The 13,957-nt window shown below is 36.8% G+C and overlaps 3 protein-coding genes across 3 annotated transcripts; 2 read left to right on the forward strand and 1 right to left on the reverse strand.

Moving 5' to 3' along the window:
* Positions 1-763: 763 nt before the first annotated feature.
* On the reverse strand, positions 764-1,647 carry LOC142981022 (protein lethal(2)essential for life-like). The gene has a single exon (XM_076126711.1). The coding sequence runs from the start codon at positions 1,544-1,546 to the stop codon at positions 941-943; it is 606 nt and encodes a 201-aa protein (XP_075982826.1). The 5' UTR covers positions 1,547-1,647; the 3' UTR covers positions 764-940.
* A 3,421-nt stretch (positions 1,648-5,068) lies between these two features.
* On the forward strand, positions 5,069-5,862 carry LOC142981106 (protein lethal(2)essential for life-like). The gene has a single exon (XM_076126829.1). The coding sequence runs from the start codon at positions 5,189-5,191 to the stop codon at positions 5,726-5,728; it is 540 nt and encodes a 179-aa protein (XP_075982944.1). The 5' UTR covers positions 5,069-5,188; the 3' UTR covers positions 5,729-5,862.
* A 2,922-nt stretch (positions 5,863-8,784) lies between these two features.
* On the forward strand, positions 8,785-9,601 carry LOC142977489 (uncharacterized). The gene has a single exon (XM_076121393.1). The coding sequence runs from the start codon at positions 8,831-8,833 to the stop codon at positions 9,560-9,562; it is 732 nt and encodes a 243-aa protein (XP_075977508.1). The 5' UTR covers positions 8,785-8,830; the 3' UTR covers positions 9,563-9,601.
* Positions 9,602-13,957: the final 4,356 nt, after the last annotated feature.

The following is a 13,957-nucleotide window of genomic DNA, read 5'->3' on the forward strand; positions in this document are numbered from 1 at the left end:
GCATCGATTGAGAGAATATCGTCATAGGTACTGATTCTGATTATGATTTGTACTCTTGCATAATAATTTACCCTAGTAAATATGCACTAAAGCCTTACGAAAATGACTCTTATTTTACATGTCTCTTTGATTTTACAAATGATTTGAAAAGATTAAAACGATTAGTACCTACTTTTACTACACCTAGTTTTTATGAACAATGATTAAAAGAATATGACTGCCTCCTTCGCGCAGTGGGTTAGGTCGCCACGTCGCTACTATTACGTCGAGAGGTCGTGGGCTCTATTCCCACACGGAACAATTATTTCTGTAATGAGCGATCCACAAATAATTATTTCGGGTCTGGTTGTATTTGTGTCCGTTGTTTGTATGTTTGTAAAAGTCCCCGCGACACAAGAACAATTCTTAGTGCGGAAGAATCTAGAATCAGTCTGTGATCACATAACACTTAAGAACTTAATATTATTTTTATCCTTAATCCCTATTGCGTCTCACAATTAATACTTCATAAGTGTTCGCTAATTTGTAAAATGTGTATCAAAAAGAGCATAAAGACATCGTGAATTGCGATTATAAGTTCATTTGCCTACTAGTTGAACGCTAGGCTAGCTTATACTTACTGAAAGGGTTTATTGTTGTTGAGCTCAGCAAGAGGTTAAATGTTTGACTTGTATAGCTATAGCTACATTCGCAGATTAAGCAAAATAATCGTGTATAACGGGGTAAGTTTGTTATTGTTGGGTGGGTAAAGAAAACAACACACGACATTTTCAAATATTTATTTCAAACATATTTTAAATTTGGGGAGTGATATTCAAATACATAAGTACACAGGAAAACGACAGTACATCAAAAAGATTGTATAGTTGTATACAGAGTATAAACATATACGTTATATAGAGGTGGGACATTATGGGGTTGTTAGCCACTTCACACACATTTATTGAGTAGCTTGCTTCGGTTGCTGTTGTTGGGCTGGTTGCGGTGGTTTAGGTGGAGCACCATGACCCATGCCAGGGTGGTTCGTCGCTCCCTGGAACGGAGCCCTCCTCCAAAACTGCTTACAAGCCTCAAGCCTCTTGACAGGTATCTTTATCGCCATGGATGGTGGTCTTACGGCCGCCTTGACAGTAAGCACTCCGTCTTCAGAGAACGCAGCCTCCAAGTCGCCAGGAAAGACATTTTCAGGCAGCGGGTATCGCCTCACTAAGCGACGGGACATCGAGCAACTGTCGAACTTCCTCTCCTCATGTTTCGCTTCAACGATGATGAAACCGTTGCGGAGAAGCACGTTCACATCCTCTCCCTCGAAGTCCTGCAGATCCAGGTACATGTGGAACTTGGTGTCGTCAGCGCAGATGGTCATTTCGGCGCCGCTGTTGATGTGCCTCATTTCCTGCGAGATGTTGCGAAGACAGTTGGTAGCGTATGGCTCCGTGTAGTGGATGTGGTCTGGAGGGATTTGCCCCTCCGGGTAATATTCAGGCCCCAAGCACTTCAGAAGCTGGTGAGATAATAGCAAACTTTGCCTTGTTTGCGGATCCATGTTGAGTAACAAATCTGTGGTGATTGTTGTGTTGTTCGCGGACAGGTAGTGTGTACAAACTGCGTGATAGATAACGTCTGTTAAGAGATACACTGCGCAACGCACTCCGCGCAGGGTTGCCCGGCGCACTGCTCGCCAGATGTCGTAAACATGATGCACTTTTATGCATTTTCAGAATTTCAATTACATACCCTATAAATATTATTTCATATATTTTTTTGGTTTGTGAGTGCATACTAGTATTGGGTTATATATCAAAGCATACATTGCATTCCTTTTTTTATAATTATTCATCTAAATAAAATACAATTAATACATACATACATCACACAAAATCACGCCTTTTTAACTTAAGAAGAAACCAGAGAACGCCCCTACAAATAATATTACTATTAATTTCACTTATAAGCTTCGCTTTCATTAAAAAGTAAATCAAAACATATTCTTTACATCTACATTGTGGCATCTATAATAAAAGTAAGTAGATGACACGCTCGTTACATAGGAAAGTCATAAATAATGCCTGTCGACATGCAAGTTAGGCAGGACAAATTGTTCATGTTCTCTGACGCAGCCCGGCCGGGCCGTACTCTCGAATACTCTCGATTGATTGAAAAATTACATCTTGTTGCTGACCGAGGATGACATATATATAACTACTGTACCGACTTTGCTTGTAATCTAGTCTGTTATTATAACATAATATACCCTTTAATGATACACACTTTAAGTCAAAAATATTCAAATTATTCTTAAAAATCTTATTTATTTTACACACATTCATAAATTGACACTATCTTCCCGTAGGGATCTTAAACATTTTTTGTTATATTCGCCTCCATACATCTTTTCATACAGGACCGCCCGCGCCGGCCGGTTACGAGTACCTACTAGAACGCACCTGACTTTTTTCAACATTACCGATATGATATAATTTCCCGTACAAATGAATAAGAAACAATAAATAGTTTTACTAACGTTTTATAATAAATCACATGCTTTAGGGGATAGGTAGTGGCTAAAGAAAGTCACTTGTTGCCATCACTACATTGTTTTGTTTTGACTCACAGTAACTAAGGTTGTGACGTAGCGTTGGTCCGCGTCAGCATAACTACGGATTTTTCTTAAGAACTTACGTTTCAGGGTTCGCAAAAGTTAACGCGGGTTAATCAGGAATGTTCTTTCTATGATTTAGACTAAGAATTCGACCTAAAATGTCAAAAAACTTCGGATGCGGCTCCGGTGAAATTAACATACGATTGAATTTAACTTTGTGTGTTTAAGCTTCTGTATCCTCAAAACTTAATACGGTGCTGAAACTTTCATATTAACATTAGTTTAAATTTTTTCTAGTAGAGTTAATGTTTTGATGGCTAATTTGATGTGATAATGGCTGATTGCTTGCTTTTAATATATCAAGACTCTACTTTTTAAAATTTGTTATATGCATTTTTTTTTGGAGAAGGTTTAATAATCATTAGCCTGTTAAGACTAAAAACCGTGTCTCAGCCCCATTTCAATATTTATTTTATTCTGTTTTTACTATTTCAAACAGAGTGGCAAGGTCACGTTCCCCTATCTAACAATAAGCATTCATTAAATAAAATATTTAGTTTTTAATATTAATATCTTCATAAAATACTTCAGAGCCTTCAATAACTTAAATGTCATGACCCGGTGCCTGGCGGTTCTAGGGCGCTTCCTACGTGCTCTATATTTAGGTGCCCTAGTACATTCGGCGCATATCAACCTGCGCAAATCGATTGATTGTTGAGTACTTGTACCGTAATATTTGATACCTCAGGTTATTCACCTACCTATGCAATCACCTACCCATGAACAAAACAAATTATGTGCAGATTCCTCTAAATAGACATGAAAAAATATTCGAATGTGAATGAGGTAAGGGACATTTGTGATAGTGCCAAGTGGCGTTCTTTGGTGTCTGCCTACCCCTATGAGAAAAATATTATATAATACTTTCGTGTTATAAACTGGGTTGAGGAGGTCCGATAGGCAGTCGCTCTATGTAAAATACGGGTTTTATTTTGCATCTAGTAAGACTGGAAGCAGGCTTCAACATAGTTGAAAGAAAGGCTGGGCTGATGAATTTCTATAGTCGAGTTCTTAAAGTCGTTATTCTCTACGGCCTGTTTATTGGTTTTAGATTAGTAGTAGGACACTTTAACTTAAAAACGCTAGAAAAAAGTATCTTAACTTTTTGCCTCTGTCTAGCCACAATTTAGGTAGATTGAAATGAAACTGCAAATTCTGTTTGTGTGAGATGCACCTTAATTCTATTTGCAACGATTTATTTTTAGCGCACTGCCTAAAATAAGAGACTACGTACTACCGATGCAATTATTTTGGAATCATGTTCTAAATATAATTTCTTTAGCCGAATTAATTTGTATTTCATGGATTTCATTTAGGGCATAAAATATAAATGTACCTATATACCTAGGTAGTAATGAAAAAAATGACTGACTGTAATTATGAATGTCTTTATGATAATTTTGAAGTCAAGATACATTAGTTTTTTTTAATAATAATATCAAATTGTAAACAGTGATAGTGTATAGTTATTGTACACACACATTTTTTCTTTTGTCTGTATCAACTTAGGTCCTAGGTAACTTTTGCAGTATACTTTCCGATTGAGTTTTATGACTATATAATGCGTTCTCTAGATATTTTAAATAATGTTTACAAATCATTTGTAACGATAATGTACACGAAATATGTAAAATATACACAAACATGATAAGGAAATGAATGAGTAAAAGAACCAGTACCACCATCTCTTGAATAAATTACGAACTAAAAAATTTAGTTAGTTTCCTGTTAAAATATTATCTAGTAATATAGCAAATATTGCTTTCAAAAATCTATCTTTGGTTACAATTTATTTTATAAATTGCATCATGTTAGTAAACATTCTAGAAAGCTACTTAAGTAAAAGAATGTTCCCGATTTTACTAGAAAGCGCACTGGTTCCGCTACTCGCCGCTTGGTGGCGCTTTAAAGCAGATGTCATATGTCATAAACATTTTGGTAGTATCGTATGACAGTTATTTTTGTTCGTTGTTCTCATTTATTTTGCATTATGATGCTTTAATGTTTTTTGAGTGCAGCATTTTTTTGAATACTAATACAATTTTTGAGATAAGTACGGATAGTTTATTCTGAGTATACATTTGTGTTCATAAATAAATTGGGAAGGTAGATTGTATATTATAAGCGCATTATTTTATAAACAATTTAGAATGCATTAATCTTACAGAGTATCGATTCAAATATAATTGTCACTAAATTATAGAATAAAAAAGGAAAGATTTGCAGTTATAGTTGGAAAGTTTGTCAATTTATTACATTGAAGAGTCATCACGAACTGGGAGTAATATTTGTGATAATTTAGGTAAAGATGACAAATTGTTGTGAGCATCTGCACGGTCGGCGTGCGCACATATTTTCTGGGCATTGTTTACGAGAACTTTCCACGCCATACTAGATGGCGCTTTACTCAGAGCATTGGCCCCACCCCCGAATGCCCCCGACGTTGCAAGCTTGCAGCCTCACAATTCAGTTGAAAAGTCTACGTGAAGTTAACGCAAGTGTCGAATCAGTTGCAACGAACTAGTCATGAAAATGACATTTTATGAACTCAACGATCCGATGGCGAAAAACGATCATTATAACCCATACTCGTCATATCCGCCACAGTTCCAGCAGGATGAGTGGAGGAATTTCCGAAGGGCTCGGGCGCCACGCAAATGCAAGGCTGCAATGCCGGACCCGGGCTGCGTCGTATCTCAGGACAAGGAGAAATTCCAAGTTACTTTGAACGTGAAATGCTTTACACTCGGAGAGCTTACGGTGAAAACTGTCGATAAGACCTTGGTTATCGAAGGTGACCACGGAGAGAAGCCGGAACAGACCGGTTTCGTGTCGCGGAGTTTTACTAGGAAGTATGAACTTCCGGAGGGAGCTCAGGCTGACTTGGTGGTGTCCAGCTTGTCGCCAGATGGCGTGTTGACCGTCACCGCGCCGTTCAAGGTGCCGCCGAAGAACGAGAGGATTGTGCCCATCAGTCTGACTGGACCGACTAAGACAGAGAGCAGCGCTGTCGTTGAGGAGGGCACCCCAGCAGAAGAGGACAATGGCGCAGAAGAAACCAATTAGAACGTAACAAACGTTCCCGTTTTATAAAATTTCCGAATTATTTCTTCAACTGTTTTCTAGAGACTCGTGTTAATTTATAGTGTTACCTTATTTCGTGTTCTATGTAGTGAAATAAATTGCCTTCTTCTAGTCAATTGATTGTTTTATTTACCCGACTTCTGAACAGTATAAAGCAGCTTAGCAAATAGATAATATGACTAATCAGGTGTAGTTAGGTATAAATATACTCACCACAAAACACACACACACAAAACATGATATAGATAGACAAGAGTCATATAATTGAAGTATAGGATAAAGTTACAAAGGCTACCTAATTATGCATAACAAAAAGTTCATGCATATTCGAAGTTCTCTCAAATTCATGAGTGTTATACTATTAAGCAATTATTAAGAGCATCAAATTGACCTAAATGCATAAAATTGGACTAAATAATACGCATTTATCGTCGCATTTGTGTTTAAAAGTCAACATGGATAGCATGCCTACCTGTAGAACGCAGAAGCATACTAGCACCACTAGCGGAATGATAGGGAAACTATAAACTTTCATACGATGAAACGCTTTAAAGTTAACCTTATTGTAAAGTAATATCCTGTCAGAGTAATATACATTAACATATGAATTATAATATCTAAGCAACAAACACGCAAAACTAACGAAATAAAAGCTTTATCAGAATAACGAATAAAATCATATCTTAGGCCAAAAAATACGACAAACAGTGTTCTTTACTCAGTATTTACTCCAGTTTCTGATATATTGAGAATTTACTGTATTCAGTAAGGCCTAAAACATATTTTTAACAATAGTTAACCTTTATATAAACCAAAATAATACCTCTTGAATGACCAATACAATGTTAATGCACCTATCTGACGACAGATGGCAGCGCTAATTGCTAACGCCATCTTTGTATAAACTGTTGAACTATTACTGGTTTACACTCGTTTCTTCTAGGGTTCCAAGAGTTACAGCGCTTGGTTCAGAGATGGCGCTGTTCTAAGATTAACTCTGTCTCTGATTAAACAGTACCGGTTAGTTTTCAGGTTGTAATTTTACCTATCAGGTAGGCTTTTTTAACGTTTATCCATAATTTGTGAAAAACTTTAACTAGCTATTTTCTGCGACTCCGTTCGCGTGGACCATAGTGTCATGGCTTATTACCCTGGATTATTCATATTCTCGTGAGATTTGCGAGTTATAAAGTATCCTATGTTCTTTCTCGGGTCTCAAAGTACCTCTATGCAGTATTGCATCCAAATAGGTTTCATAGTTTAGGCATGAAAGAGAGACACAGAGTTACTTTCACAATCAAACAGTCTAGAACAGTCAAGAAATTACCGTTTTGTTGCGGAGTTAGCTACCTATTAAGTCTATTGCGTAAATTACATGTAGGTAATATAAATGAATAACCTATATGATTCACCATTAATACTAATTATTATTTATGCGACCAGATGTTCTTCCAAGAATAGGCGATAATGAGACTTTGTTGCCATCTAAAACAGAATGTTTGTTACCTACACGCACAGTGGAAGAAAGCCATAAGCGACTATATGTTGTAATAGGGTTCCGTTGTACCCAAAGGGTAAAACGGAACCCTATTACTTAGCCTCCGCTGTCTGCCTGCCTATCTTTCTTCTAGGCTATATCTCATAAACCGTGATAGCTAGAAAGCTGAAATTTTCACAAATTACGTATTTCCGTTGCCGCTATAACAACAATTAATACTTAAAAAAAAAAAAAAAATTAATGGGGCCACAATAAACATGTTTTTTTTCGTATTTTTTGGTACGGAACCCTTCGTGCGCGAGTCCAACTCGCACCTGGCCGGCTTTTTATTGTTTCAGGATAGGTTTTATATGAAAAACTAATCAGCGCCCCTTGCGTAGGTACTGAAGACGTTTTTAAGTAATTCAAAATGTCAAACCCTTTATAGTCCACAGCAAACAAGTGGGAATAAAGTCCCATAACCGTGTCTGTCTGCATGTTCGCGATAAACTCAACATTTTGAACTGATTTTCAACTGGTCCCTCATGTGGCCAGGGTCACGGATGTCTTCATGAGTCACGACATGTAATTCATGATTCCTAAAGAAGGCCAAAACGCACGCTAGCTTTTACAGTTTAGTATGCAACTGCCAGCGGATTCATATGGGTTTAGTGCGTACAGTCCTAGGCAGTAATCTCCCGTACGTGTATATAGTTTAAGTTTCGTGTATAAGCCACTTTTTTAACCAGGCGAAGCCGCATGACGCCTTGATGTATGACATATATTATGATGATATTATTATCTATCAATAACAAATAAATTAAAATATCTTTATCTTGGCTGGAATTCCCCAAAAGTCAGTAAACAAGAACAATTACGATGGTCAAACGGTCGGTTGCAATATTATATCTATACTGTTTTGTATGAGAATTTGACATTTAGAATGTACTGCCAAAATTCTTCCTACGACGACGCCCGTCAGAGGCGCTGATCAGATTTTCATACAAAACTTCTCAAGGACATGAAAAAAATTACATTTACATTATAAAATACATCATTACAGATCGTTTAACCAATTATAATGTACCTACCCACAAATATTACTGTTCTTTGTGGGAATCGAACCAGCGATCACTTGGTCGGAGCGATGTGTTGACTACAACAACCGAATGCTTTCTGAAAAAGGGCGAAAAAGGTTTTTTTAATTTAATTCCTGACATAAGACTAATCTCAATTGAGAAGGGATGACAGATAAGTATTAAAGACCAGTTAATTACCTGTTGTAAAGATGAAAGCATCACCAGAAATTAATAAAAGGACATAATTACAAATTACTAACAGTAACTGATGTAAACAATCCACTTTGTTGAACTGTAGGGGCAAAACCTCACACAATTAAATACCGCAATATAAAACAAACAAATAAACGCTCTAACTGTGACTAATTAAGGTTAAAGATTAAACAGTTCTTAGAAAACCAACGACAGCGCAGAAACAAAATATTTGCAGCGTCCAGAATATGATAACAGATAGCCTTTGACACCCAGCCATATAAGAACGGCGTAGAAGGTCCCGCGCCTCAGTGGTTCACGAACAACGAACGCAATATGTTGTCCATACTACTTTTTGGGCTCATCGCGAGCGCCTACGCAGCACCTTCCTATAATATTAACTACCGGCATCATGAACCCCGGTTCCCCGACTACCGTATACGGATGGACCCATATGGCGAGCTGTTCGACACAAGAAGATTCTGGGCCGAACTCGACAGAGAAATGAGGGAATTCGAAACAATGATGACTGAGTTCTCAAGCCACTTCCCGTCTAGCGTCTCCCGGGAAGGCGTGGAAGGTAATGAATACGTCGTCACTATTCCTTTGTCGTCGTACGAGGAAAAAGACATTGTGGTGAAAGCCCGCGAAGGTTTGCTGATGATCCAAGCGAAACACACGTACGAGGGCGGCGCGACTAGTAGCTACTTGGACCTAAGGAATCTCCCCAGTAACGTAGTCTTGAGAGGAACATGGACCTTTGAAAACTCGATCCTGAAGATCGCGTTCCCTTTGAAGGAAGGAGTAAACAATTCAGTTGGTACAGTCAATGTTTTGACAACGGACCAGACGACAGAACTGCCAAATTTTGATGCTAGGGAAGAAATTGATGAGAATCAGGATAACGCCGCTGTGCATGGAGACGCTGACGTAGGATTGACGGTAGGAGCCCAGCAGCCTAGCGATACAGAAGTCTTGACCAACGAAATTTCCAACAACGCTGTCGAAGCTACCACTTACGCAGTAGACTTGCGTGATGACGTAGAATTTGTTCCAGCTAAATATTAGGTGATTTTTTTTCGTTAATAAAGTTTGTAAATAATATAACTTTGTGTTTTCTTTGTTCAGTTGATGTAGAGATGTAATGTGAATTCTGTTTGTATCGGCAATGTTATCGCAAGTGCGTGTCAAAAGGTCTTTGGAGTTCATCTTAATGTTTGTGTTACAACAGTATATTGCATTCATTCAACGCATTTGTTATAAATTAAGTTTGTAATAGAGAATAAAATAGCTTCTTTCACTGAATCTTAAGATTTTGCTTTAAAATGGTAAAAGATTTTTTTTTGCACAAAGTATGTACTTAATATGCAAATTCTGTAGTGACATTATTTTCTAAAACTTCCACATTGGACTAATTATTGTTTTAATTAAATAGCTACAGTTAACCTGTTTGTTTCAAAACACAACTCTCTCACTTTCACAAACATACAAACAACGGACACAAAGCACAACCAGACAAAAAACAACTATTAAACAATCACAGGAATATTCGTTCTTTTTGATTTTTGTTCTAGAATGTTATGTTTCTCGATGAGTATTTCTCTTATAACTAACTAGGTACTTATCATTATCAGATTATTTGTAACTCCATTACTCAGAACAATGTCATTAGAAAATTAAGCTTAATTTTGTTTACGACGTTTCAGAGATTTTTTTTTCATGTTTTGTACTCATTAAAGAGAAATTTAATGGATAAATGTTTAATAAATATTGCAAATACGTAACACAGTATAACCTATTTATTTTTCAAAGAAAGTTATTTATTTCCTGTATCAAGTATTAATTAGTCAGTTTGACTACTGTATTTATAAACTTGTAGCAGATATACATACCTAATACAGCATTCATATACAAAAATATCTAAAAAACTACAGAAACTAATCGGAATTTGATGACAGTTCATAACCTGGGTGGTAAAAAGAGGCCCGTTTACTGAAAATCATCACGACTCACGCAAGGGTAGCTTAAGTTTGTATACAATTCTTAAATTCTGGAATTGAGACATTTTACAAAGTAGAGCGATAAACTTTGTGTTAATAATACTTATATTATTATTATTACTACAGCAAAATAAAATCTCCGGCTGTCTGTCTATCTGTCTGTTAGCGATAAGTTAAAAAACTGCAAAACGTACATTATGTTTATATTAATTTAAAGGTAAAATAATGAGTAACGTTTAAAATTAATTTAATTCCTTAGCAAAGTCTACACACATATTTGGTTCGGCATTACTCGGCCTAACCGGGCGGGAAAACCGATTATGTGTAGATGAACCCAAACCCAAAGATAAATATTCTTGTACTTAACCGAATATACATATGTGTCTGCCTTACACTCTTAGCTGGGGCATCTGGAAGATAGACGGCTTTTGTGCTCTCCTAGGTTTAGAAATTTGTAAACCTCAACTTTCTAACTGAAAATGATTCACTGAGAATTTTTCAAAATTTGGGACACTGCAGCTTTGGGGAATAGAATGATAGAATAGAATATAATTATAATTTATTCGCGTAAAATGTGGTAACAAAACATAGTAAAAAAATATTAATTGGTACAAGACACATTTCGCCATTTACAATAGCATGCAAATATACAAATAGTTTTTGACATAGGAACATAATATTTGCAAGCGAAGGAGTTTGTTAAGGCTGCAGTGACTTTGATAAGCCGAGATTGCACGCCCGAATGTCTCTATCCTATAATCGGAAAGACATCCCTGACAAATATTATGTATTCCTGTATGTATGTAAAGCACATACAAAGATAACGCACAACGTTTATCATCCAGACAGTAACCATTGAACATAAGTGTGCAGAGTGAGATAACAATATAATTACACGATGTTTTGAGCGAGATAGCGAGACGTCTGTTCATTAGAGCTAATATGATAACCTAATATATTAATGTGCTCGCCTTAGCGGCTGACTAAACATCAGATCACTGATAAATTATTGCTAGTTGAGTTATTTGGTGATGCTTGTGATTTGTGTTTGTAATACAACATTGGTGAAACCCCAGTAATTGCAATTTCGAAGTAAGAAAAAAAGAATACGTAGAAGCTATCCTAGTTGTTTATCTTGCTAATGCCTTGTGGAGAATGGCAGAAACCAAATTATGCCACTGCGAACGATCACTGTAAACTTTCCTTGCTTAACTCCCGTGCCTTTTTTTTAAAGTCAACTCCCGCACTAAGTATTGCTTGTGGTGCCGGAACTTTTCAAACATACAAACAACGGACACAAAGCATAACCAGACCCGAAACAATTGTTTGTAGATCGCACAAATAATTGTTCCGTGTGGGAATCGAACCCGGGACCTCTCTGATACTTTCAAATCATATCCATTAAATGAATATTAGAGATGTGTGATCACTAATACTTTTAAATCATATTATAATCATATTATACTAATACTTTTAAATATGATTCTCTAATCTCACAAATAAGTATTAGATATTGGAGAAAGTCTTTTTTAGCCCCTTCCTACCTCCATAGGGAAGAAGCATCTAGGTAGCTATGTGTTCGAGAACATTCTGATTCATATCGAATCAGTAAACAAATAGTTCGGTAAATATAATTATTGGATAGGATTAGTTCATTAAGTATCTAATACTCCGTGTTAGTTGGCTCATTAGTGTACTAGTTAATGATTGTGGTTTCTCTGCAGTAGTACTGTTACGTTTTAGTGGTATATAAACTATCATCCCCAATAACAGACAACTGAGGATATTTAAATTCAAAATATCTTTTATTTCGTAAACTTCTTACAAAGTATTTTAATTGCCAATATATGGTATTTTTTGTAAATAAATAGATTAAAAGTATGTTTGACATCGGGTCTTCCTTATTTTGTGATAAATTAAACTGAATCTTAAGTTGTAATTTAAAAGCGTGTAAGACGGCTAAATAAACTGTCGCATTTATCATATTCATATAGATTTTTATTAATTTATCATATGGTAAGTGGTCAACCTAATGTCCAAATTGTTTAAGCCGCTTGCAAAACCTTAGTAGACAATAAATGGAACCGACATTTTACGCGCCTTCCGAAGCTAGGAGACGCTCTAAGACGTTATATCACAGATCTGTATCATAGTACAGATATCTATAGAATTTCTATAAATTAAAAAAGGTTGATCGTTTAATCACCTGATTCAATCATCTGTGAATGAATCAATTTTATCACGTGTTCCAACCGGAGAGCGTACCTAGCTATGAGCCTTGTAATCATAATTTTAATCAAGATATTTCGAGAAGCGGCAAGCGTCACCTATTCTAACTTATACATAATTGGAAATTAAGTAAATATGCTCTACATTAGGTAACGAATTAAACTTCAGTTTATGTTTCAAAACTTAGGATCCAATTGGAGGTACCGCGTCCTGGCCACTTTATGGTGACTAATGAAGGAACACCGTCAGGTTTTTAGTCGGTATGCCCAAATTTTAAGCCGGAACGCCTAAGCCGGCGGGAGAGCCCGACAGACCCGACTGCCTCCCTGGGGCGGGACATGCAGTAATGCATTTTCCTGACGAAAAAAAAAAACAAAAAAAGGTTTTAGTTGATTACTCGAATGACTAAATACCTGATGGCTCTATGAAATATGAATTTGGGTTAATCATATTGAAAGTATAAATTTAATCCATTAATGTCCCACTGCTGGGCAAGGGTCTCCTCCCGTAATGAGGAGGTTAGGCCTTGAGTCAACCACGCTAGCCAAGTGCGTTTTGGGGATTTCTGAGAATACTATTATAGCAATCTATCAACACCTGAAGTTATCGAAGAACTTGTAATTATCAGTTACAAAATGCAGACTGTCTGTCAGCCTAGTCTGTCTTCCAAACTATGTTGGAGTCGGCTTCCAGTCTTACCGGATGCGGCTGAATATCAGTATTTTACATGGAACGACTTCCTATCGGTTAAGACTGGTCGTCAGACTTTCAAGCTTCTGACTACTGTTAACGACTGACAAAGATCTTCGAAATTGACAGCCGGGACCCACAATTAACGTGCCTTCCGAACACGCAGGAACTCGATATGTATAAGATGGATCCTATCCAAAGAACAACCTTGGCAAACGTAGCTTAACCTCAAAGATCGATCACAAGCCATTTTAAATACCGTATATTCATTCCAGCACCGTCAACAGAAAACATTAGTATCCAACCTGATCAGTATTAAAAGGTCCTAACGTACCCAATTTAAGGAATAAACGAGTCATTTTGTAAATCCGCCAGAGATTTTTATCTGTATCGACTGTTCATTGAAGGAAATAGCAGCATTCAAAGCTTTGCGTATCTTTTTTTTCAGTGAATACACAATTTCAGATATCCGCTTCCGTCAGCCGGGAATCGAACCCCAGTGGGAGCGATGCGATGGCGATATACGAAATTGATATTGAATTTT

The sequence above is a fragment of the Anticarsia gemmatalis genome, chromosome 1 (genome assembly GCF_050436995.1).
Source record: "Anticarsia gemmatalis isolate Benzon Research Colony breed Stoneville strain chromosome 1, ilAntGemm2 primary, whole genome shotgun sequence".
NCBI classification, from domain to species: Eukaryota; Metazoa; Arthropoda; class Insecta; order Lepidoptera; family Erebidae; genus Anticarsia; species Anticarsia gemmatalis.

Excerpts from the sequence above, each read along its gene's own strand:
- LOC142977489 (XM_076121393.1), top strand. The coding sequence starts at position 8,831 with ATGTTGTCCATACTACTTTTTGGGCTCATCGCGAGCGCCTACGCAGCA.
- LOC142981022 (XM_076126711.1), bottom strand. The coding sequence starts at position 1,546 with ATGGATCCGCAAACAAGGCAAAGTTTGCTATTATCTCACCAGCTTCTG.
- LOC142981106 (XM_076126829.1), top strand. The coding sequence starts at position 5,189 with ATGAAAATGACATTTTATGAACTCAACGATCCGATGGCGAAAAACGAT.